The sequence below is a fragment of the Malus domestica genome, chromosome 01 (assembly GCF_042453785.1).
Source record: "Malus domestica chromosome 01, GDT2T_hap1".
Lineage (NCBI taxonomy): Eukaryota > Viridiplantae > Streptophyta > Magnoliopsida > Rosales > Rosaceae > Malus > Malus domestica.
In genome coordinates, this window is record NC_091661.1 from 16167342 (window position 1) to 16191614 (window position 24273).

Consider the following 24273-nt stretch of genomic DNA (forward strand, 5'->3'; position numbering starts at 1 on the left):
AAAAACAATTAGAAGGAAATGCATTATATGATGAATTTAACTGATTTAAGTTGATTATACAGTGAGCTGGCAAACACTGTAAGTGTAGAAAATATATAGTAATTAATGAAAAAAAATTAAACACACCATAATCATTTATATATAATGATTTATTACAATATTTTACACTTTATACATTGCATGGTAAGATACATGAGTGATTTAGTACAACATAAAGTTCCTATGAGGTTCAAAATTTTCACTATCTTCATCATCTCTATGTGTAGAGTAAGTTTATTGTGAAGAGTATTCATCAAATGATAAATCCCCAAAATAGTTTTGCATGTAATTGTTAACATGCCACTCATATAAATATAAATATTTTAGCATATTATCACTAAAACATAAGTAATATATAGTGGTTAAGGTATTGGAGGAGTAAAATGGGAGGGGTTCAAATCCCCCCTTTTTTCCTTTTTTTTCTACAGCTAGAAACAAAGTATATAAGATTGGGATTAAGAGTATCAATTTGGACTTCTGTAATGGACTGTGGGACCCAATGGAGTGTGGGACCCTAGGAATATAACAAAACTAGAATGTGTTAAAACTAGAGAGCAAGCAAGGCCAAATATCAAATATAAATACTTCCCATTCCCACTTTACACGCAAACCGAATCATTTCATTTGCATAAGTTTTGCTGCACCTCCCTTCTTCAAGCTTTGCAGGTGAGACCATCTTTCTCTTTTGCAAGAACAAAATTTGACTTCATGTTTTATTGCATCAAATAGTTAACTGATTGGATTAAATTCTGTTCTTTTTATGAGCTTTACTTATCTGAGTTTATTGTTTCTGAATCAATTTTTGTCTTGTCAATTTAGGCACACTGAACCCAGTTCATTTCTTGAGCTGGAAACCTGAAACTGAAGGTAACCCTGTTGCATAATTTGATCACTTGGAAGATATAACTAACGGGTTTTGTTTAATATGTCTCATATTCTTGGAGTTGTGATTAAATTTGATAACTTGATTCTGTAAACATCTGGGTTTTACTTTTTGGTGATTCTGGTGAAATGTTTTTGTAAAGTTTTAATGAGTGAATTTGGAGCATGACTGGTTCGATGGTGTTTTTCTCTGGTAATTTTCGGATTAGTGTGTTAAAGTTATGGTCTTTATCATGCTTATTTGATTGTTGGGGTGTCACACTTTAGGAATTTTTGCTTTATTTGATTCTTTGGTAATACAGCACGCTAAATTGAAAATCACTAGAGTATGCAATAACACCATAGCATCAATACTAACTGTTTCCGATGATTCTATTCCAGTATTTGCAGATGACAATGGAAGGTCGGGGAGGAGATGAGATTCATAATTGTGCGATCAAGCTGGTTAGTTTTATTTCTTTAATTTTTTTTCAATTTTGTTTGCCTTAAATATTCTCATATTCAAAATCTTTCGCTAATTAAATTAAAACTAGGAGAGTTGATTATGTTGAGTTTGAATTGTAGAGAGATAATCCTCAGAAAAGAAGAGACAAGGTTTACATTGGCTGTGGGGCTGGGTTTGGAGGTGACAGGCCTTTGGCAGCTCTTAAATTGCTACAAAGGGTCAAAGAGCTGAACTATATCGTGCTTGAATGTCTAGCAGAACGTACTCTTGCTGAGCGGTATCAAGTTATGGTGTCGGGTGGCGATGGTTACGACTCTAGGAGTATGTATCTGTTATTCATAGATGCCTTATGATCTTCTTCATTTATTAATTAGGTTTATGTTAATTATTTTGGTTAACATTTGCCACTTGCTTCTGTTGGTCATCCTCTGGTACATTTCAATGACTCTGCAGTTTCTGATTGGATGCGGTTGCTTCTACCTTTGGCTGTTGAGAGAGGAACCTGCATAATCACCAACATGGGTGCAAGTGAGAAATGCAGTCTGCAAAATTCTAACTTTTTCTCTTGACTACAAATTTCTGCTAAGTGGAGCTTTTTATTTGTCTGAATATTTTCCTTTGTTTTTGTGGCAAGTGGATCCACATGGCGCACAAGAGAAGGTTATAGAGATCGCCGGCAGCTTGGGGCTGAACATTTCTGTTGCTGTGGCTCATGAGGTTTCTATTACAAACACAGGTAATCAGTAGTGAACTGTTCTAAATCAAATATATAACGATATGCGGTTTCCTACAGACCAAGTATGACACAGTCCTTATTTCAACAGAGGCTTATTACAGGATTGAATTGTTACACTTTTTCCCGTTTTGTATAAAGACAATCCATTTCTTACAATACACATGTTTCGATTGTCTATGTAGGTTCAGGATCCTCTCATGAGAAGTCATATATCATGGAAGGTGTAAGAACCTTGTACTCTTGCATAACTTTTGTTCATTCATGATTTGTGTATATGCAATGTTTTTTGTTTTTTGTTTTGTGATGCCGTCACATGTTAGTAACACAATTGTGGGAATCCTTTCTTTCCATGAGCATTTTACTCCAGAAATCATGTGGAGTATGCAAACTAGTGTTAATATTATGTTTCTTGTGAATCATACGAAGAGTGGGTTTGACTAATAGAGATTGATTCCTGTTCTCTTTTCCTTTTATATTGTACTTGTAAACAGTAGACCTCATATTTTGTTCTAATTCCTGAAGGGTATTAGCACATATCTGGGAGCAGCTCCAATTGTCGAATGTTTGGAAAAGTATCAACCAAATGTAATAATTACTTCGCGGGTTGCAGACGCTGCCTTATTTTTAGCACCTATGGTAAGAAATTTGACCGCTTAGGATATATCTTTTATTGTTTCTAGGAAAAATATCATAGCCTTGTGTGAGGGGTGTGCAACTCAAAGCCAAGCATTGAGCGGGCGGAATGAGTGCACTTACCAGTTACCACCACATGACACTTAGTGGTGGAGTTTATTCTGAAAAAAATGAAAGAAAGAAAAAAAATGTACCTTGTTTAGTAAAATGTGTACCTCTATACCTTTTCTCAAGCTTGCTTTATTGCTCAAATTCTGTATGCTAAATCCTTAATTAGTTTTCTCAGAGGAAAAGTAGTCTTGGTCATTAATTCAAGTAAATGAAGCCTTTGATACTTATTGCGATGGTTACTTAAATCTTTTCAACCATAAGACGTATAGTTTACATTTGGTCCTGCAGTAATGAACTACAAAAGGTCATATTATCTGTTGATTGATATAAAGGTCATATCGTCTATCGGTCCTTTATGGTCATATGTTATAAAAGATGAAATATTGTTGAAGTATTTTTAGGAAAAGATGAGTCCTTAAAGTTTTATCAAAATGGACTGCAGTGATCGAACAAAATCAAATGTTTCTTTCTGTGGTAAAATTATGCGAGCTAATGAAGTATATGCTCAAAGAAACACTGATTATTTGTACTGTTGGCCTAATTGCTTGGAGTAATTCTATCTTTATCTGAAATTATATTTTAATACTAACGATTCTATAAAATATTTAGTCCTCTTGCTTGGTTACTATTTCTGTACTTATTTCCTTTTAGAAGGAATGCTGAATGATATTACTGGGGTATTGATTAGATCTACGAACTTGGTTGGGACTGGGACAATCTGGAGCAGCTAGCACAGGGGTCTCTGGCAGGCCATCTTCTAGAGTGTGGCTGTCAACTAACAGGAGGCTACTTCATGCATCCAGGTGATTTTTTATTTTCGTTAAACTCCACCGTAGCAAAGCTTCAACATACAAGCTTCAACAAAAGAAAATTCAGAGAACTTAGCGAAGAAGGCTTTGGTGTATTCAACACAATACGTTGAAATGAAGGAAAGCTATTTATTGATATCCCCGATAAGTCACAAATATGTACATATACATGAGTCAAAATAAACAAACAAGAGGGAGCCTTCACAAAGGTTGCTTAGGAGAAGTCTCAGCAGTCGGTAGAGCCCTAGAAAGAGCAGGCACTGGAGGGGGATCATTTGGAGCCCCAGTACTGGACAGAACCCTAGAAGGAGGAGGCAGCAGAGGTTGATCATTTGGAGCTTCATTACGCGGTACAGCCCCAGAAGACGAAGGCAATAAATGCCTTTGGAACAAACCCACAAATCTCTGATGATCAAGTAAAACCTGACCATCAGATTCCTTCATCTGGTCAAGCTTCCTCTTCATGTTTGTAGCATAGTCATGTGCGAGCCGGTGCAACTGTTTATTCTCATGCTTGAGCCCTCTAATCTCCTGTTTGAGACTCATCACTTCAGCCGCCAATGATTCAACTTGGCGGGTTCGAGCAAATAGGCGTTGGGCCATGTTAGACACAGAACCTGCACACTGAACACTGAGAGCCAGAGAATCCTTAACAGCCAACTCATCAGACCGTTTGGAAAGTAGTCTGTTATCTTTGGGAGTGAGAAGGTTCCTGGCCACTACCGCAGCGGTCATATCATTCTTCATCACGGAATCCCCAACAGTAAGAGGACCAGTAGGGGAGACGAAGGATGGGCGCCATATGTTGTCTGGAGAAGGCGTGGCTGCCTCTTCAACAAGGTTCAAGTCAAAACGACGGTCGGAGGGGCCAGACATTTTCAAAGGTGTTGAAGAGAGAAGAGGTCGGACAAATCAAGATCTTAGAAGTGCAAGAATGGAGCTTCTACTGGTGGAGATTCAAGTGTGCTTTGGAACTTAATGCCAGCCTCTATAAAAATCTGCACTCGACGAAGCTTCAGAAATCGAAGAGGCGTTTGCTTTCTCAAAAGCTGGGCTGCTCAGAGACCACGAGACGTTTGCTTTCTCAAAAGTTGGGCTGCTCAAAGACCACGAAGGCCGATCTCAGAAATCGAAGAGGCGCTTGCTTTCTCAAAAGCTAGGCTGCTCAGAGACCACGAGGGCCGATCTCAGAAATCGAAGAGGCACCTACTTTTCCAGCCTTGTCAGCACCTGTCAGCTTTGCGGAAATTATAGGCATTATGTCGAAGATTTCTGGTGAAGTAGAAAGCACATGAATCTTACTGTTCAATCACCCACTTCCCACACGCAACATTAGCTCATGGGTACCACAGATAACTTTGCCAAAGTTCTCTGACAAACTTGAGACACGTGAAGCTTGCAGCTCCCACTACACCGCTCTGACCAAGAAGGGTAAAAAAATAGCAAAGAAACAGCACTAACAAAGTTTAGGCACATAAATTTTGAAGGTCTAGCTACCATATTATTACCCACAAGGGTAAAGGAACAGTACCACTGCTGGATAATTGGAAAGTCCCTGTGTGTCAACCTCTGTGCTTCGTGGCAAGATAGACTAGCAAACATGCCCAACCTTTTCTCACATTCGAGAAAACACTCCCAACAAGATTGCTTGCTCCAAAATCGAAGAGGCACCGCCCTCCAAATCTCGAGAGCCAGACTCCCAACATGATTAATTTCTCAAAAATCGAAGAGACACCGCTCTCCGAATCTCGAGAGCCAGACCCCTAGCAGGATGGCTTTCTCAAAAATCGAAAAGGCATCGTTCTCCGAATCTCGAGAGCCAGATCTCCGACTGGATTGCTTGTTTGAAAACCGAAGAGGCACCACTTTCCCAATTTCAAGAGCCGGATCTCCTTGGATAAAGCTTGTCTGTAATCTTTACACGCAACATCAGCTTTCTAGATACCATAGACCACTTTTTCAAAGTGCTCTGACAAAGTTAAAACATGTGAAGCTGGCAGCTCCCACTATCGTGTTATGACCAAGCAGGGTAAATGAATAGCATTACTACTTGTTGTTAGGGAGACTCCTATATATGTTGACCTCCATCCTCAACAGACAGGCAGACCTGCAAAAATGCTCAACCCTTCCTCATATCTGAGAGGGCACTCCCAAAGAAGCCTTTCGAAATATTCAGCTTTCTTTCCCCCCGATAATACATCTGCAAACAAGCTATACTAAAGCAAGAATATCTCATATCATCAGGGTTAAAAGCAAGAGTATCCCATATCATGTTTTTTCCCTGTCTTTTCCTTTGGCCTTGTTCTTACCTACAAGACAAGGAGAAAGAGAGCAATCAGTCAGCACTTGGAATCAAGCTTCCAGTCAGGAACTGACTGCCTGGAACCCCTTACTTGATTACTTACCTGGCATTGCTCTCGAGAACTCATCTTCAACATCTTATGCTTCCAGGGAAGATACCGCATCTGCCTGAGGAACATATAGGGTAAGTGAGAAGGATACAAGGAAGCATGTGGAGACAAGCGTAACAGCACACGTGCCGATACATCCACTACTCTGTCAAAAGCAAAAGTATCCCATATCAGCAGGGTCGAACGTACTATAGATTTGATGGACTTGTTTTGACCCTCAAATTCTTCAGTCGGCCTTATACTCTGGAGGAAACCAGAAAACCCTCCAGCCCAGTTCAAGAATAAGCCTGTGGAAAGTTACTTCTTCAAAAGCAAAAGTATCCCATATAGGGGTGGTTCGGTATGGGATCCCATACCGAAACCCTTGTCCCGATTCCCAAACCAAAAATTTCGGGAATCCCAATTTCATTACCGATCCCAAACCAAATTTTCGGGAATCCCAATTTTCGGGAATCTCAAAATAGTTTCGGGATTTCAGGACAAATCGGGAATCCCAAAATGATTTTCGGCTTTTAGGCTTTTGGGCTTTTGGACTAAAATATTATGTTTTTGGACTAAAATTGAACATTTTAACACTTTTGGGCTGCAATCTGTTAAGAAGCCCGTTGCAATATGTGCCAATTGCAAGACTATGTCAATTTAAATGCAGATGCTACAATTGCAAGACTGCCAATCTGGATTCAAATGTAGATGCTACAATTGCAAGACTCTGTCGATTTAAATCATTCATACAGAAATATGTGCAACTATTGAAGCCTTCATTTTCTATGGACTCTGTCGATCTAAATATATATTTAAAAATTTAATAATATATATATATTTTTTTCGGTTCGGTTTGGGAATACCGAAATCCCAAAAACTTGAGACCGATTCCCATACCAAAATTTCGGTATCGGTTCGGTATTGGGTACCGAAATTTTCGGGAATTTCGGTTTGGGATTTTTTCGGTTTGGTTTCGGGAATTTTTCGGTTTGGTTTGGGATTTTTGGGATTTTTTTCCAGCCCTAATCCCATATCATCTCTTCTCATTTTTCTTCTCTTTATCCTTCATGCTGCCTGCAAGATAGGGAGAATGTGAACAATCAGCCGGAACTCGAAATCAAAGTTCTGATCTGGGACTGATTGCTTGGAGCTCTGATTGCTTACCTTGTCTGTCACCTCTTTCAGCAGATCCCCTAGCTCGGCGACTTGGAGGACTCCTACTACATGGTTTGTATCGCGCTTGACCAAGCCCGAAACTACAAGTAAGCTTCAAGTGAAATTGATACATTACCTTGTGCATCTCCACCAGTTAAAGATACCACCCCTGGATGGAGGAAGAGTACTTCCAGAGAAGATGCCACATCTACCTACGAGACAGATAAGGCAAGTCAAGACGATACCACACTCCGGAACTTAGAAGTTTTGTGATTACGAGATCATTCTCCCACAATATTTCCTAATGTCATTTGTACTAAATCATTCACTTGTACTCACTAAAAGAGAGCTTGAACCTATGTACTTGTGTAAACCCTTCACAATTAATGAGAACTCCTCTATTTCGTGGACGTAGCCAATATGGGTGAACCACATACATCTGGTGTTTGCTTTCCTATCTCTATCCATTTATATACTTATCCACACTAATGACCGGAGCAATCTAGCGACGATCACAAAAAGCGACCGTTTTCGCTACCTAGGATCTATCTTGCAAGAGAACGGAGAATTAGATGGAGATCTCAACCATAGAATACAAGCTGGATGGATGAAGTGTAAGAGTGCATCCGGCGTGTTGTGTGATCGTCGTAGGTCACTGAAGCTCAAGGGAAAATTTTATAGGACGGCAATAAGGCCAGCGATGTTGTATGGCACAGAATGTTGGGCGGTGAAGCATCAACACGTACACAAAATGGGTGTAGCGGAGATAAGGATGCTTTGTGGGATGATTCGTGGGATGTGTGGGCACACGAGAAAGGAGAAGATTGTGAATGAGGATATCCGAGGTAAAGTAGGAGTAGCCGAAGTTGAAGGAAAGATGAGAGAAAATCGGTTACGGTGGTTTGGACATGTGCAAAGAAGGCCTACTGACGCTCCGGTTCGAAGATGTGACTACGGTACAGAGGTTCGGGGCCGAAGGGGTAGAGGAAGACCTAGGAAAACTTTGGAAGAGACCCTAAGAAAAGACTTAGAGTACTTGGATCTAACGGAAGACATGACACAAAACCGAGCGCAATGGCGTTCTAGGATTCATATAGCCGACCCCACTTAGTGGGAAAAGGCTTTGTTGTTGTTGTTGTTGTTCATGTGATTTCTTCATGTAAGCATTTTCTTTCTGTAGGAGACAAATCTCGAGATATGTCTTTATCTCAGCTCCTGGATTTATCACTTCCTTATGCTGAAATTAGCTCTGATGGAAAAGTATGTGTGGCGAAGGCAGAGGGTAGTGGTGGAATTTTAAATATAAGTACTTGTGCTCAACAACTTCTTTATGAGGTTGGGGATCCAGGTGCTTATGTTACTCCTGACGTGGTAAGTTGTATGAGTGTATTCAAGCATTTGTTATGGAGCACAGGGGAAAAATAAGAAACTAAAAATAATGTTCTATAGTGCAGATAATTGATATTCAGGATGTTTCATTTTACCCGTTATCAAGTTGTAAGGTTATCTGTGCTGGAGCAAAACCATCTGCAGTATCAGTGCCTGATAAACTCCTGCGGTTGGTTCCGAAAGTAAGATTCTGGTGGTTTATGAATAAGTTTGAACAAATGCATAAAAACTGAAAGGTTCAGTTTTCTCTGCATGTAAGCACTTTAATACTGTTATTGGCAAATACTCAACTTTCTAGTTTTCAGGACTTCGGTTGGAAAGGATGGGGAGAAATATCGTATGGCGGATATGAATGCGTTAAACGTGCCAAGGCTGCAGAGTTTCTGGTAGATAAACTCAAAACCTTTGAACTGTGTGACTCTGTGAATATGTGAAAATTTAGTTAGTTTTGACTTTTTCGAATGGCATCCTTCATATTGATTCCGCTTTATTTGAAACCTCCAACCAGTTTAGCTATTTCCTGTTTCCCTATCAACTAGGTTAGATCATGGATTGAAGAAGTAATTCCTGGTGTTAGCAGCCATGTAATTTCATATATAATTGGGCTTGATAGCCTGAAGGCAACCAGTCTTAGTGACAATGCTTCATCTCGGATGGTTAGCGACATCAGGTTACGTATGGATGGGTTATTCAAGCTAAAGGAACATGCAGTCCAATTTATTAGAGAGTTTACTGCTTTGTATACAAATGGACCAGCTGGCGGTGGTGGTATCAGGTAAATTTTGCATCAGGCTTTGCATAATTTTTCCTCCCAAATTAGCATTTTGTCGCTTAAGAAAGTTGAACTTCGCCTTTCTCATTTTTTTGGCTTGGCAGCCTTTTAAATTATCTGTTACATGACTAGACTGTGTTTAATCAATGCAGCACCGGACACAAGAAAGAGATAATCCTTGAAAAATATTTGGTATTCCCTTGCTCTCTCCTCACCTCCGCAATTATTAACCCTTTTGATTTTCTCTCAACAACCTATTCGATGAACTTGAAACTTTGACCATAAGTAGCGTATTGTCATTATTAGTTTTTGAACCCCTTCCCCTTTTTTTCTTGCTGATCATTTTTTCTTATTGCACCCCTTGAAGTTAACCAAACTTGTAATAGTTTTGACTGATAAGGTCAGGTTTTCAATCAAATTGGTGATAGATTTTTGTTACGCTCATGACAATATGTGGCGGAAGTGAAGAAATTCTGAAGAAAAAAAAATAATTTGTCTGATCTTTCAGGTCAAGCGGGAACACGTACTCTGGCGGACTGCAGTAAAGCACACCAAAGTGATAGATTCAAGTAATTCAGGAATCCGAGTTGAAGGTGGCACAAATATCTGTCCTCTGTATGAGTCTGCATTGCCATTGACACATTCTAATGAAGTCAATTCTTCTACAAATTTGGATAACCGATTTTCTGGAAGTGCAAAATCTCCTGCTCCATCTGGTCGGAAGATTCCACTCTATGATGTAGCACATGTCCGGGCTGGAGACAAAGGAAATGACTTGAATTTTTCCATCATCCCTCATTTTCCTCCAGATATAATGAGATTAAAGTCGATCGTAACACCCCAGTGGGTAAAGAAAGTGGTCTCAGCCCTTCTAAACTCGTCTTCATTCCCAGACATGGATGCTATCAACGAAAGAGACAAATGGATCCATGAAAATGTAAGGGTGGAAATTTATGAAGTTAGGGGAATCCGATCACTAAATGTTGTGGTTCGGGACATTCTTGACGGTGGTGTTAACTGCTCTAGAAGGATTGACCGACACGGAAAGACCACCTCAGATCTCATACTGTGCCAGCAAGTTGTGTTGCCTCCATGGTTGGGTCGTTCCAATACTCTTATAGCATGATTTCCTCTAATGGTGTGAGTTATGATGTAATTCTTGTATTCTAGAGTTGAACGTGAAACATTTTGATTCCCAGAATTCTTGGTTTTGATGATTTGTAAGTTATGTTTTCATTCAGATAAAGAAAAAAAGAGTCATGTATTCCAACTTCCAGCAATATATGTGCTGCTGAAGAATGGAAAAAGTTCCGCATCGAAAAATTGACAAAATAAAATACAATGTATAATGGTCTTATTACCAAATTGCACTGAGACTTTTTATAATGAAATCTCACACCTGATGTGCTAGAAGGTGGCGATATACAAATCAAGGACAATGATTAGTAATGGGTCGTTGGTTCGTCTCTCTCAACATTTACTAATATGTAATGACTACATTTTGGGAATATAATCACAATAGCAAGTGGGATTTTTTAAAATAACCCATATTTCCAGCTAAAATTATCGTTCACTCACTTTTATTTATCTTATGGCCAGGGCCACCTAATTGCTTGAACACTATCTTTTGGCATTGCTAATCAGATGGTTGGCCCTTACAAATTTGCAATTTTCTTCATTGGACAACAAAGAAACATACTATCTTTAACCAACTTAACTACCAACAACCAAGTAGCTAAACATTTGGCCATCATTTTGTCATCGAAAAGGTCAGATCACCAACCTTGTTTTACTCCAATCCAGTCGGATCACTTCCACAATTAGGGTAATAAATTACTCCCTTCACTTGTCCTCCATTTAGCAGCGTTACGAAATCCATTATAATCTGATATAAATTAGGTTTTGTTCAGACAAATCAGAGACTTTGCTCAGTCCCTTTTCAGATTTGTCTGAGGTACCGGTAGCAAGCACGGTGCTTCCCCTTGTTGAACTTGTCTCGGATTTCTCAGGCACCTGAGTTGAAGACAAAGACTGCATACTTTTTTGGGTTTTTTTTCGATCTGTTTGAATAAGGAAGGCAATGGCGTTTACAGGAACTCTGGATAAATGCAGCGCCTGTGATAAGACTGTTTATGTAACTGAAATGTTGTCCCTTGAAGGCGTACCTTATCATAAATCCTGCTTCAAATGCAGCCACTGCAAAGGATTTCTCTCGGTATATACATCTCTCGCTTTTCACGTTTTAACTTTGTTTAGGTTTGCAACAGATGTGTGCAAGCTTTGTTCGGTTTTGGGGACGATTCTCAACAATTGATTGATTTGTAAAACTCACATCAATGGTTGAAAATGGCTCATGCATGCGTTGTTTTAAGTTGAGCATAACATGTTATGACTCAGAAGTTAGACCTAACAAAGAAAGATGGACTTAACATAACTTTCAATACCTAAGAGTCATGAACATTTGCAAAGTTAATTTGGTAACTATAATTAAGCCTTCATTTATTTGAAAGATCATAAATCTTGGTTAAATATTTCCAAATATGAAAAGGATCAAGAATTATGTATATAATTTTGACAGATGAGCACCTATTCCTCCATGGATGGAGTCCTCTACTGCAAACCTCATTTCGAGCAGCTTTTCAAGGAATCTGGGAATTTCGGCAAGAATTTCGGTGAGTTTTTTTTTTCCCTTCATATCTTTAATTATTCTATTTTTTTTTATAAATAATCTGCAGCATTAAACAACTACTTCTTTTGTTTTCCCTCTGTTTGCTAACAGTATGTTGTTTTCTGATGAATTTTTTTTGCAGCAAAATCGGCCGAGAAGCAGGGCGAACAACTGGTATGTATACATTGTCACATTCAAACTTGGTTTAAGTTCTGATTTTACATTTCGGATACGCTAACCATTGGATTTTGATGGAATGATTGATGCCTACGGATTTTCTTGATCAATGGGGAGTCAGGGACCAAGTGATCAAACTCTATATAAATTTGTATCATATAATTTGCTCTTAAAATTGCAGTAGCATAACATATGAACTGTATGATGTTCTACAGAATAGGGCCCCCAGCAAGCTCTCTTCCATGTTCTGTGGAACCCAAGACAAGTGTGCAACTTGCTCAAAGACAGTCTATCCACTGGAGAAGGTAAGTAGTATAATTAAGGAGATAAATTTGATTTCAATGAGCCTTTTATTTCCTTAACAAACGATAGTTTTATTACATTGAATTCATACAAACTACGGGGAGGGGGATTCAATCTATGGTGCAGAGGGTGGAGCACACTGCTCTATCCCATTTGATTTCAATGAGCCATTGAAATATGCAACATTTGCCAAAAACGCATATAAGCGGTTCCCATGTTTATGACATGTTGGATGCATAGATATAGTAATTACCAACCGACGATACTTGACTCCTTACATATGAGGAATCATTTATTTTTATCTATAAATCAGAGTTTGACACAAACGCAAACGTAACTCATTGAAATCATGAAATGACAGTTTGTACACACATGTGAGACGAATAAGTAATTGTTTTGTGATATTGTAATTTAAACAGGTGACATTGGAGGGAGAAAGTTACCACAAGTCATGCTTCAGGTGTGCTCATGGGGGCTGTCCCCTTACACATTCATCCTATGCAGCTCTTGATGGAGTCCTTTACTGCAAGCATCATTTTTCTCAGCTCTTCCTGGAGAAAGGGAACTACAGCCATGTCCTCCAGGCTGCTGCAAATAGGAAAAATGCCACATCTGCTGAAGCAACTGAGGAAGCAGCTGCCGCTGCCGAGGCCGCCTCCAAGGAGGCGCAACCAGAACCAGAATCAGAATCTAAGGACCAGACTGACCAGCCACCTGAGGAATCTTAAAAATGCTTTTTGTGCCACATCTCTTCCTTTTGCCTTTCAGAGTAACTTGAAAACTTCATTTTTGTTCTTTTGGCTGAAAAACCCTCCTCATCTTGATCAAATATATGTATAATTTGTTCACATACTACTTTCAGAGTGTAAGCTGATTTTGGTTGCCTGATTTTAAACAAAATCACATGGATATTAAATGTATCCAATTTTTTTTTTTTTCCATTTTCTTGAGAAATTAATTTGGGAAACTTAACATTTGTAACAATTCAAATAAATTATGTTCATTCCGTTCACGATTGTTAAGAATTTGGGGATTCAGAGAAGTGCTCCTATATTCACTTTTCTGCTTAGTTTTTGGACCAGGCCAAAAGTGTGAGAGATTCTCTTTTACAACTGATGATACCACGTGACAATTATCTAACGATTTTAGGGTCCCGCGTGAAATTTATAATGGGGCCCTTCTTCTGACAATCTTAAAAAAAAGTTTGAACAATGCATTGATGCTAAAAAACAATAACTAAAACTGAAACAAACTTTAAAAATCAGGCTAATTATTAGTTTCCAAATATCATAGAATGTAAAGAAAGCTACAAAAATAATCATATTACTTAATAATCAGCAATCAGTTCAATATTAGGAAACCAAATGAGCAAACTCTTCAAAAAGTCCCGCATTGAAGTTTAACTTAAGGATAGTTCTTCGTGCATTTTTTGCTGCAAAATCATCAATAATACCTCAAAATCAACTTTGTCTAAAAAAAAACCACTTTCATTCGATATCAAAGCAAGCTCATTTAACCTTTCTTGCAACATGGTTGATCACAAGTATGATTTTAATAACTTAACTTTGGGAACTTCTTTCCGCAGATGCAACAGTAAAATATACATCAACAAAAATTTGTATGCAATGCTTGCAGTTGGAAACAACAATCATCTCAAGTAATCCAATATGTCAATGAATATCTTCATTTAATGCTCTTGTAAAAACTTCAACTCTACAAATAATGTATCCCTATCGACATAAAAAAAAATCACATTTCTTAAGAAAGTTTTGAAGATGATTACAACAATCTTTAAATTTATCATTATCTATTGAATTCAACATTTTTCAAAGTAACAAAAACCCATTATATATGTCTTATGCACTTTACAGTTTTCTTGAAGCACAAGGTCAACTTTCATAAAATTTGATGTAATAATATTATATTAAATAGAAATTTATTTGGGGGCCCATATATTTTGAGGCCACGTGCGATTAAACACTTTGCTCCCTAACCACAACTGCCTTTGATCTAACAAATGGATGATGTATATTATGGTTGCTATCTTTAACTTCATTGAATTTTGTTAAAACTAGCTATATCCAAATAAATTCTCTCATTTCATATGTTCGACTTTCTTTATTGTTACACTGTTTTGCCAAAGTTTCAGAATTGCTTTTAGCTAAAAGGTTTTCTAATAAGAGTGAACAATAATGAGGAAACCGCAATTCTTTGTAGGAAAGAAAAAGGGAATCACACACTTCATGAAGAGAAGCAACACAAACTCACCCTAATGTTAGAACCATTAACTAGAATGGAAGCTGATCCCCATGTAAGTAAGAAAAGGTGCAACGGGTGCAGTCAGAGGGCTCTGGAATCTGGGAGGGCCCCGGGATTGGAGAGGGCTAGAGGGCGGGAGGGCTGGCTAGCCCGGGGCTGGCCAGAAATCGCATAATCTTGTCAGTTATAACCGACAGGATTTCTTATTCAAAATTTTGAATCCAACGGCTAGCTGACGTTAGCTAGCCGTTGCTAGTTACCGTTGGTTTCAATTTTTTTTAAAAAAAAATTTTTAATAGGTTTTTGGGGCCTTTTTTGTTTTGTTTTTTTTAACTCTCAAAAATTCCATTTTTTTTCCTATAAATACCTAAACCATTCATTCACCATTCCTCACAAAATTTTCACCATTCCTACACCATTTCAATTCTCATATTTTCCTTCCTCTTTCAAAAATCTATCCTCCAATTTTTTCAATAATTTTCAAATGAAGGTAGGGCTTGGACCCGAAAAGAAGATGAAGCTCTTTGCAAGGCTTATAGATGGGTGTCAGAAGATAGTGTGAGGGGGAATTGTCAAACAAATGACGATGTTTGGACTTGTGTGTCCAAAAAATACTTAGAGTTCTATGAAGGCACCACTCTAGTGAATATTCGAAATCAGGAGAGTTGTTCTTCAAGATGGAAGAAACATCTTCAACCAAGTTTGAACAAATGGCATCAAGCATTGTTTGCAACCGCAAGTAGACATGAAAGCGGCGCTAATTACTACAACGAAGTAAGTGTTTTCACAATTTATTTTAAATATTTAATTATATTACATTTAATTTCATAAATTAATTTCCTTTAATTTTTTTTCTAGATATGCCAAGCGGAGGAATTGTATATGGAGAGCAGCTTGAAACCGTTTCAGTTTCACAGTTGTTGGAAAATTTGTAAAGGGTGGGTGTTATTTGAAGATCCACCACAGAGAGCTCCTACGCCAGTGTTCGGAACTACATCCTCAACTGTAGATATGAATGAAGATGGATCTCCAACCATTCAACAAGCAAGGGTAGAAAATCTGTCTTCGGGTGAAGGTTCCATACCTAGGGCTATGGGACGAAACAAGGCGCGAAGGTTGAAGGAAAAGGGCAAGGCAAATGATGATTACGCCGCTCAACATGAAGTGGCGGCCTCATTGCGATTATTGGCGGAGCAAAATGCCCTTAAGGCGGAAGAAAGGAAATGTAGGCATGAAGAACAGACTAAACAAATACAAGAAGAGATGGATGATAAGAATATGGAAAGGAACACTTCGAATTACACTCCAATGAGTAAGGCCTATGTTGATAGGAAAAAAGAAAGAAATTATGAGCCGACGACGGCTATTTACCTCTGACTATACTCCTACGATGGCGAATGATGAAGATGATGTTGATTATAGATATTAAATTTAAGTTATTGTAGTTTTTAAATTTAAGTTAATGTTGTTTTCAAATTTAATTTGTAGTTTTTAAATTTAATTTGTCGTTTTTAAATTGTAGTTGTAGTTTTTAAATATAAGTTGTAATTTTTAAATTTGAGTTGTTGTTTTTAAATTTAAGTTGTTTTAGTTTTTAAATTTAAATAATAAATTATGTTTGGCCCTATGGCCCTCGGTTGGAGACGGTTTTTTGTGACAGGGCTAAAACGAGTCATCTGGCCCTCTGGCCCTCGATTGGAGACGGAGGCAAATATGACCCTGTACTGTTCATTAAAATATTAATATCTTGGAGAATCTTGGAGGGCCAGAGGGCTAAAACGAGCCATTTGGCCAGCCATCAGTTGGAGATTGCCTAACTATATGGACCAGATTCATTGTCACTATTAACTTCAATCTTTTATTGCAGTGTTATGTGAAAGAATGACTTACACATATCATTGTATTAGTGAATCAGAATGTCATGAGAACAGTACCGGATACAATAAATCCTTCCCTGCATAGATCCATATAGAATTTGGTGTATCATTCAATCGAAAGTTAAGTCATTATACATCTAATATCTATGGAGTTTGATTGACTTTGTATCATGCAATCGAAAGTTAAGTCGTTATAGAAACTGTTAATATTACAATTGAAAGCTACGAAGTTCGATTCATCCAGCTGTACTCTCACAACATGTCCATAATTAATCATGTGTAACATACATACCAAGAAAAAAGAATAGATATATAAGGCAAGGATGACCATGTTTTTCAATTATATATGTGCTAAATATAATGTGCACATTACTACTAGGCCATTTAATTTTGAGTAAACACAGCAAGTGGCCTGATGGTAAAGACGTTGAATGTATTTATTCAACCTATGATGTAGGTATTCACATATGGTGACATATAAATTTTTTTAAACTATTTTTAATAAAGTGTTTAGATCTTCTTATTTAAATATTCAAATGAAAAATGTGAATAAAAATAGATAAATCAAGAAGTTTAATTAAAAAATTAACTCAAACTTTTGGACCTAGATCAGAGTAACCCACCCCAATAAATCTGTCAGCCACCATTTTTATCAGATAATGTGCCTATTCATCACCTATCACACCTGAATCGCAATTTAAAGGAAACAGAAAATCTCGGAGAAAGGATATTGGGAGTAGAGTTGGGGTTAAGGAGAAGTTAAAAAACAAGTGGAGAACTCAAATCTATGCATGACCCATTCAAACCATCACAAGAGAATTTTGTTCACCTTGATGAAATCCATGGATGGACGAAGAAAATCTACTGGTAGGGTTTTTCAAGCATGAGCAAAATATTAGGAAAATGTTATTATGGACAAGTCTATGGTTGACTCGTACCGAAAAAAAAGTCTTATTTTTATTATGAGCAAGTCCTTTTTATTATTATGGACAAGTCCATGATCGACAAGAATCGTTTAAGAAAGGAGAAAACATTAAGAAAAGACTAATTATAATTATGGACAAGTTGTTGTAATTTGTCCACTCTACTAAGTCGTTGTTTTTTATTCCTAATTACATGTGAGCAATGTGAGCTATAAAATTGAACCTGAGCAACGTTCTGTTCCACATTGGTTTCTAGCAGCTGGCTATGAATCCCAATTCTATTTAAAATATTGGTGTACCTAAATTCTCCAATTAATTCCGCCTTAAAGAGTTCTAGTTTGTTGATTGTTTTTTTTCCTTTTTTGGTTTCTTTACTGGTTGTTGATTACGGGTAACAGAAATGATGAAAATTAGTAATGAGGATCCGGTAGATGGCAACATTAAACTGAGGTTAGTTTCTCTGAATATTTTAATTTTAATTTTTTTTTTGCGGTCTCTTCGTGAAGCTTGGTCATCTACGAATGTTTGTATTCTTTCTGGTTTGTCATGGACTTATGTTAAAATGATGTTGATTTGAAAATTAGTATTACTATTAATGGTTCTTATTATTGGATTTCAAGCCTTACAACACGCATTATTAAGTTTTTTTCTTTGTTACATTGAAGGGTTTCGAACTCTTAATTTAGCATACTCGTACTCATTACTTACTCATCTTCACTATTAGGCTAACTCCAATGACTTTGATTTTTCCTTTTTGTATATCAGCTTTCGACGAGGCTATTACTCGGGAGATCTTCCGACAACCATAAATTCTGCTACCACGTCGACAGATGCAGAAGATTCAGATCAGACGGAGGAGAAAAAAAATGAAGAAAATATTCCACCGAAGAATTTGATATTTGTAATTGCATGCATGGTTGCAATCTCAATAGATCCCTTGTTTTTGTACATTCCTATCATCGATGGCGAAAGTAAGTGCCTTGGAGTGGACAAAAAGTTGAGGATCATAACTCTTCTTTTCCGATCACTCATAGATATCATTTACATAGTGCATATTACATATCAAATTCGTCAAGCTATTAAGTCCGCATTACCTGAAGACCAGTCTCATCCCAACGAACAAACACTTACTTCAAGTACTTGGAAGTCGAAGTTTTTCGATTTATTTGAACGTCGTGATAAAACATTTGAGTTCTCATGGACCTCGATCATAATTGACGTTCTAGCTGTTCTTCCAATCCCACAAGTAAGAATATATCAGTAAGTGGTCAGTTTTGTAAGTTATTAAATCTGACTCATTATTTGTCTTGTGCAGGTGTTACTAGGAGCTGTTTATTTCAAAATGGGAGGCTCTAGATATTTGGATAACATAAAGATTGTGAATTTCTTTCTTCTCGTCCAATATCTGCCAAGGTTCTATGAAATTTACCTAGCTGCTACGAAATTTAGGAAAAACACTCCGGTGTGGATTAAAGGTGCTTTCAACTTTTTTCTGTACATCATTGCTAGTCATGTAAGTTTCATCGATTTCTCCTCACTTCTTTATTTTGACTGTTTTTTATCTATAGTTACTAATCAATGCTTTAATTATTTTTAATCGAAAAGTGTTGAACTAGGAATTTGGGGTCTTTATTTACTATCAAAGTACCAGAACCCCCATAATTCCCGGCATTTGCTCGATAAGAGCATTTCCTACCAAATAGCCAAACAATCTCGATGTCACATGAGTTTTATGAATGGGATGTTATAAGCTTGATGTCACATGAGTTTTATGAATGGGTTGGCTCGGTCTAGAGTTCAAATATTTGTCTAACACTAGGTACGTGGTGTTTTTCTCTACTCATAATTGAGAAGTTTTAAGTTTGACTCATATGAATTACGGATTTGATATAATGAAGTATTATGGATGACTTATCGTGTATAGCTTAGTTCAAATTTTTAACTTTTTGTATAAAATAGCATAAAAATACTTTTTTTTATCACCCCAATATTATATAATTACTTTTTTATATTATTTATATAATTGGCGAGTTCAACATCAATTTAGCTAATTAATTATTGTTTTTCAAAGCTCTATAGATTACTTTTCTTTCTCTTGGTGATCTGTTTTTGTTACTTTTCAGTGTAGCTACACTTTTTATTGATTAACCATATAGTCGGTGATTTTTTTAGGTACTTGGAGCCTTTAGGTACTTCTTCTCTATTGAACGGGAAACAGCGTGTTGGCACCAGGCATGCAGAAACACTGCAGGATGTAAAGCCAGTTTCTATTGCGATGACAATATTTCAATGAATGTCACAACATTGCTTACTGAATTCTGTCCCACAAATCCACTAAATTCTACAGTATTTGACTTTGGAATATTTTCTAAAGGAATTGAGTCTGGAAATACCGGACGAATAAGTTTTTTGACAAAGCTCTTTTACTCTTGGTCCTGGGGTATCCTAAATCTAAGGTTTGGATTATAATTTATTTGTGAATTTTATGGTGTTTCGAAGTATTCAATATGGTACGACATCTTCAGTTACCCTAATATTCTATTTTTCTTTTGCAGTAATTTTGGCACCAGTCTGACAACAAGTTCCTACGTGTGGGAGAACCTCTTTGCAATTCTTATTTCCGCTATTGGGTTGCTATTATTTTCTTATCTTATTGGAAACGTGCAGGTTGGTTATCTATATCCCTATGTTCATTATTTTCCCCACTGAAGGATGCCTAGTTAGGGTTAGGGTTATGTAATAGGGTTGGATGTAACTGAACCTTTTTTTTCTTTTTTTTTTTTGTGAAATAGAATTGTCTGCTGTGGGAGGAGGAAAAGAAAGTGCAAGAACCGAAGCGGAAGATCATAATGGAAGGTCTAAGAGCGTGGCTCTCCGAAAACAATCTCCGTCCAGATTTGGAGAAAGAAGTCGTAAAAAACATAAAACAAGCAATTGAACTAGACAAGGATGCAGATGTCGATAATCTGTTCTCTCTTCTTCCATGGAGTACCAGACTAGAGCTAAAGCGTTCTCTTTTCAAGCCAATGATTAAAGTATGTTCCTCGACAAAACTCAAACTCGTCTCTCCTCTTTCTCCCTTCACACACACACACACACACATATACGCAGGGAGTCTTTCTTAAGAGGGACATCAAACCAAATAAAATTAAAAGAAGAAGGCAGCGTCTAATCAAGAAAAATGAATTTTCGTATAAATGGATTATTCGAGCACAAACCGTTCCAATGCAAATGAGGCCTAAGACGAAAATGACACGAGGCCGCCTTAATTTAGCACCTTAATATGATTCTTTTCACAACAATATAAGAATTTAAGGTACATCAGAATAAATTTATGAGAATAAAAGATTTTTTTCTTCTTCTTTCTAATCTAGAATAAGATAAATGATGAAAATTTTAAGATAAATAATAAGAGTATGAAGAAAATATGAGGCCTAATATAGAGTGAGGCCCAAGACGCAAACCTTTTTAGCCTTGCTTCTGGACCACCTCTGATTGAAGCGATTGTCCCTTGGCACCACAAGCATTGTCTTCTTAGTTCATGTATTGTTTTTGGGATGTGCTATCCACGCATCCCATTTTACTTCTTACATACCATTTGATAATTTTAATCTATTTATCTTCTTTAATTCGTCCGATCTGACGGTCGAAAATTAAAAATGTGTGTGAAAAGTAAAATGGGGTGTGTGGATATCACATCCCTTATTTTTAATAGATAGTCTAGATTGTTGAAATTCGATTTAGTGTGGGTCCCACAACTAATTCCCAATTAAAAAAAAATGGGAATAGCTTCCCTTAATGCACTTGCTATAAATATAGTATCTTTTTTTTTTGTCAAAATATATTTATATCTTGATCAATTAATTAATACTGTAAGCGTTACTGCATGTGTAGTTACCAAGGCTACGAAATATGGATGAGAAAGTGCGGGAAATGATATGTGACTATCTCAAGCCAGTGGTGTACCCTCAGAACACCATCGTTCGTCGAACGGGAGAACCATTTGATAGCATTCTCTTCGTTACAGAAGGCATTGTGTGGGTTTACTCGACCACTGATGGAAGTCAGCAGACTGGAATGATGAACCAATTCCTTAAGAAAGGTGATGTTTATGGAGACGAAGAACTTCTGAGTTGGACAACATCCCACAGTGGCAGCCGCTCCTTTACAAATCTTCCGTTCTCGAAGGAAAATGTGAAATGTCACACAAAGGTACAAGGCTTTGCTCTCAGTGCTATGGACTTGAAAACTGTAGTTTCCAAATGTGGAGATTTCTGGAACCCTAGTAAGACCACTACTCTAGTGCTGGTGTAGATATATAGGAGCGTTGGTCTCTTCCCATTGTGCAACAAAAGTGGCAAAGTTGAAGAAGTGTGTGACAAGCAATAAAGTCCTTTTCATTACAATTTCTAATTCAGTTTTAATTTTTTATGTTTGTAAAATGAACTATTGTACTTTGTTTGCAAATTCCTTTTTGTTGTTCTCAATGCAATGATATTTTACGCTAGAAGTTTGGGCTAAGCACACAATAGGTCAACTATAATAAATTTGGCATCGAACTCATAATTTAAGAGGGTTAAAATGCAAGACCTTCCATTCAAGAGAAATATCATCACTAGACAATAATGCTAGTTGCAAACTCTTTTGAATAGAAAATTGACTTGTCTCCTTTAAGCTAAATTTTTTTACATGATGCCTACAATGTTCCTTTTCTTGGTTGAAGCCTAATCGAAATTGAAGTGTCAAATTCTCATCCCCGTGAAGAGGAGAGTTGGATACTGGCGCATTAAAATACATATCTTCTTCAAGGAACATTGCATCCATGGTTGTTGTTTAGTAGTGGATGAGAACATGAGTCTCCCTTCTGATGAGTAGCATATATACTCTACAAAGATGCAACACACTGTCCACATTCAAGATTATGAGGTTGAATTTTGTGAAGGTGAACAAAAGCTACAGCGTAAAAATCCGAGAAGTGAGCACTAGAACGAATGATAAGGGACCATAAGTGGAAAGGGCCTGGATTGGCGACTGTAAATTTAGAACCCGATAAGACGTACGCTTGAGGAAGTAAATGGCAATCATGACTGCATCACCATAAGAATGTTCAGAATCATGGATTCCGATTATCAAAGCCTTGTTAAAGTTAATCCTTTGCTTCTGTTTTCTGTTTATTTTTTATGTCTTTTATGTAATTTGTAATGTTTTGGGTCCCTGATCTTTTGCCACATGTATGGCTTAGATTTGTGTAAAAGGGTTGACTGTTGTCTTTTTCAGTCAACCCATTTCCTTATCAGTCGACCTATGTACTGAGCCATAAATATCAGAAAATATCTCTGAATGAAAAGTACTCTGTTTTACAAAAGCTCTTTGCCTTCTTATCTCTCCCGTGCCCTGCTGCCTTCATATAAAGATTTCCGTCTTTCTCATTCTTATTCAAGTTTTATTAATGATGAAGATGCTCTAAAATCCAACTTGGTATCCGAGACAATCTGATCAAAGATGGGCTTTTTTTTATTCTCAAAAGGGGGAAAATTCTAAGTGAAACCCTAGAATCAAAATTTTCAAATTTATGGCTGGTTCAAGTAGCAGTGGAGAAATTCAAATTCCTATCTTCAGTGGAGTGAATTATGACTTCTGGAGGACAAAGTTGAGAACAATTTTTGTGTCTCATGATTTGTGGAGTTTGATTGAAGATGGCTATGTGGTACCTTTAAGTACTGTGGCTTTGACAGAGGCTCAGACAAATGAGCTGAAGGAAAACATCAAGAGAGATGCAAAAGCTGTTGAGGTCATCCAAAATGCTATATCAGATGAAATTTGTCCAAGAATCTCAAATGAGACAAGTGCCAAATCCGCTTGGGATGTGCTGGAGAAAGTCTACAAAGGCTCTACTAAGGTAAGGACTATCAAACTCCAATTTTTGAGAAGATATTTTGAGTACATACGAATGAAAGATGATGAATTGCTAGATGATTACCTGAGTAGATTGTTTGAGATTATTAATCAAATGAAAAGCTATGGTGAAATCTTGTCTGATGGGAGAATAGTTCAGAAGTATCTAATTAGCTTACCAAGAAAGTACGATAACATAGTTTCAATCATAGAGGAGACTAAGGATTTGTCAACTTTGAGTGTTCAAGAATTGATTGGTTCTCTCAAAGGTTTTGCTCAGAGACTATCTAGGCATGACAACAATGATGTAAAAAATGTTTTCCAAACACTTACAGTGAATCCAAAAACTCAAGCTAGTTCAAGTCAAAGCAAAGCCAAGTCCAACAAGAATTGGAAAGGCAAAAACAAAGCGTGGGAAGGAAAGGGTAATTTTGAAGAGAAGAAAAAGGTTGAGAAGAGTTCGTATGTTTTGAAGTGCAAAATTTGTGACAAAGCTCATTCAGGTGAATGTTGGTTCAAGGGAAAAGTGAAATGCCACAAATGTAGCAGATTCGGGCATATGCAAAATGATTGTACCTACAAAGATAATCAGCTAGCTCACTACACCAAAGCAGAAGATGAAGAGACCAATATGTTTTATGTTAGTCATGATACAACCGTCCAAGAAGAAGCTAAAGTTTGGTTTGTGGACAGTGGCTGTAGCAATCATATGACGGTGAATAAGAACATTCTCCATAATGTTGACACTACAAACCTAACCCAAGTGAAGATGGGAAATAGGCAGCTAGTCGATACATTGGGAAGAGG

The 24273-nt window shown here is 37.2% G+C and overlaps 3 protein-coding genes across 3 annotated transcripts; all 3 read left to right on the forward strand.

Annotated features, from left to right (window-relative positions):
* The first annotated feature begins 602 nt into the window (after positions 1-602).
* Positions 603-10729, forward strand: LOC103400221 (uncharacterized). The gene is made up of 15 exons (XM_029093251.2): positions 603-705; positions 859-906; positions 1303-1365; positions 1486-1687; positions 1820-1894; positions 2001-2102; positions 2285-2325; positions 2625-2738; positions 3535-3649; positions 8384-8574; positions 8658-8774; positions 8898-8978; positions 9132-9367; positions 9517-9556; positions 9873-10729. The coding sequence occupies exons 3-15, from the start codon at positions 1312-1314 to the stop codon at positions 10488-10490; spliced, it is 1986 nt and encodes a 661-aa protein (XP_028949084.1). The 5' UTR covers positions 603-705; positions 859-906; positions 1303-1311; the 3' UTR covers positions 10491-10729.
* A 526-nt stretch (positions 10730-11255) lies between these two features.
* LOC103400131 (LIM domain-containing protein PLIM2b) lies at positions 11256-13447 on the forward strand. Its single transcript, XM_008338837.3, has 5 exons — positions 11256-11579; positions 11943-12036; positions 12175-12206; positions 12425-12514; positions 12932-13447. The coding sequence occupies exons 1-5, from the start codon at positions 11445-11447 to the stop codon at positions 13238-13240; spliced, it is 660 nt and encodes a 219-aa protein (XP_008337059.1). The 5' UTR covers positions 11256-11444; the 3' UTR covers positions 13241-13447.
* A 2335-nt stretch (positions 13448-15782) lies between these two features.
* LOC103417596 (cyclic nucleotide-gated ion channel 1-like) lies at positions 15783-21885 on the forward strand. The gene is made up of 8 exons (XM_029105895.2): positions 15783-16083; positions 17970-18021; positions 18337-18817; positions 18887-19084; positions 19744-20027; positions 20127-20238; positions 20364-20606; positions 21466-21885. Exons 1-8 carry the CDS (start codon positions 15783-15785, stop codon positions 21883-21885), a joined length of 2091 nt encoding a protein of 696 aa, XP_028961728.2.
* The last annotated feature ends 2388 nt before the right edge of the window (positions 21886-24273 follow it).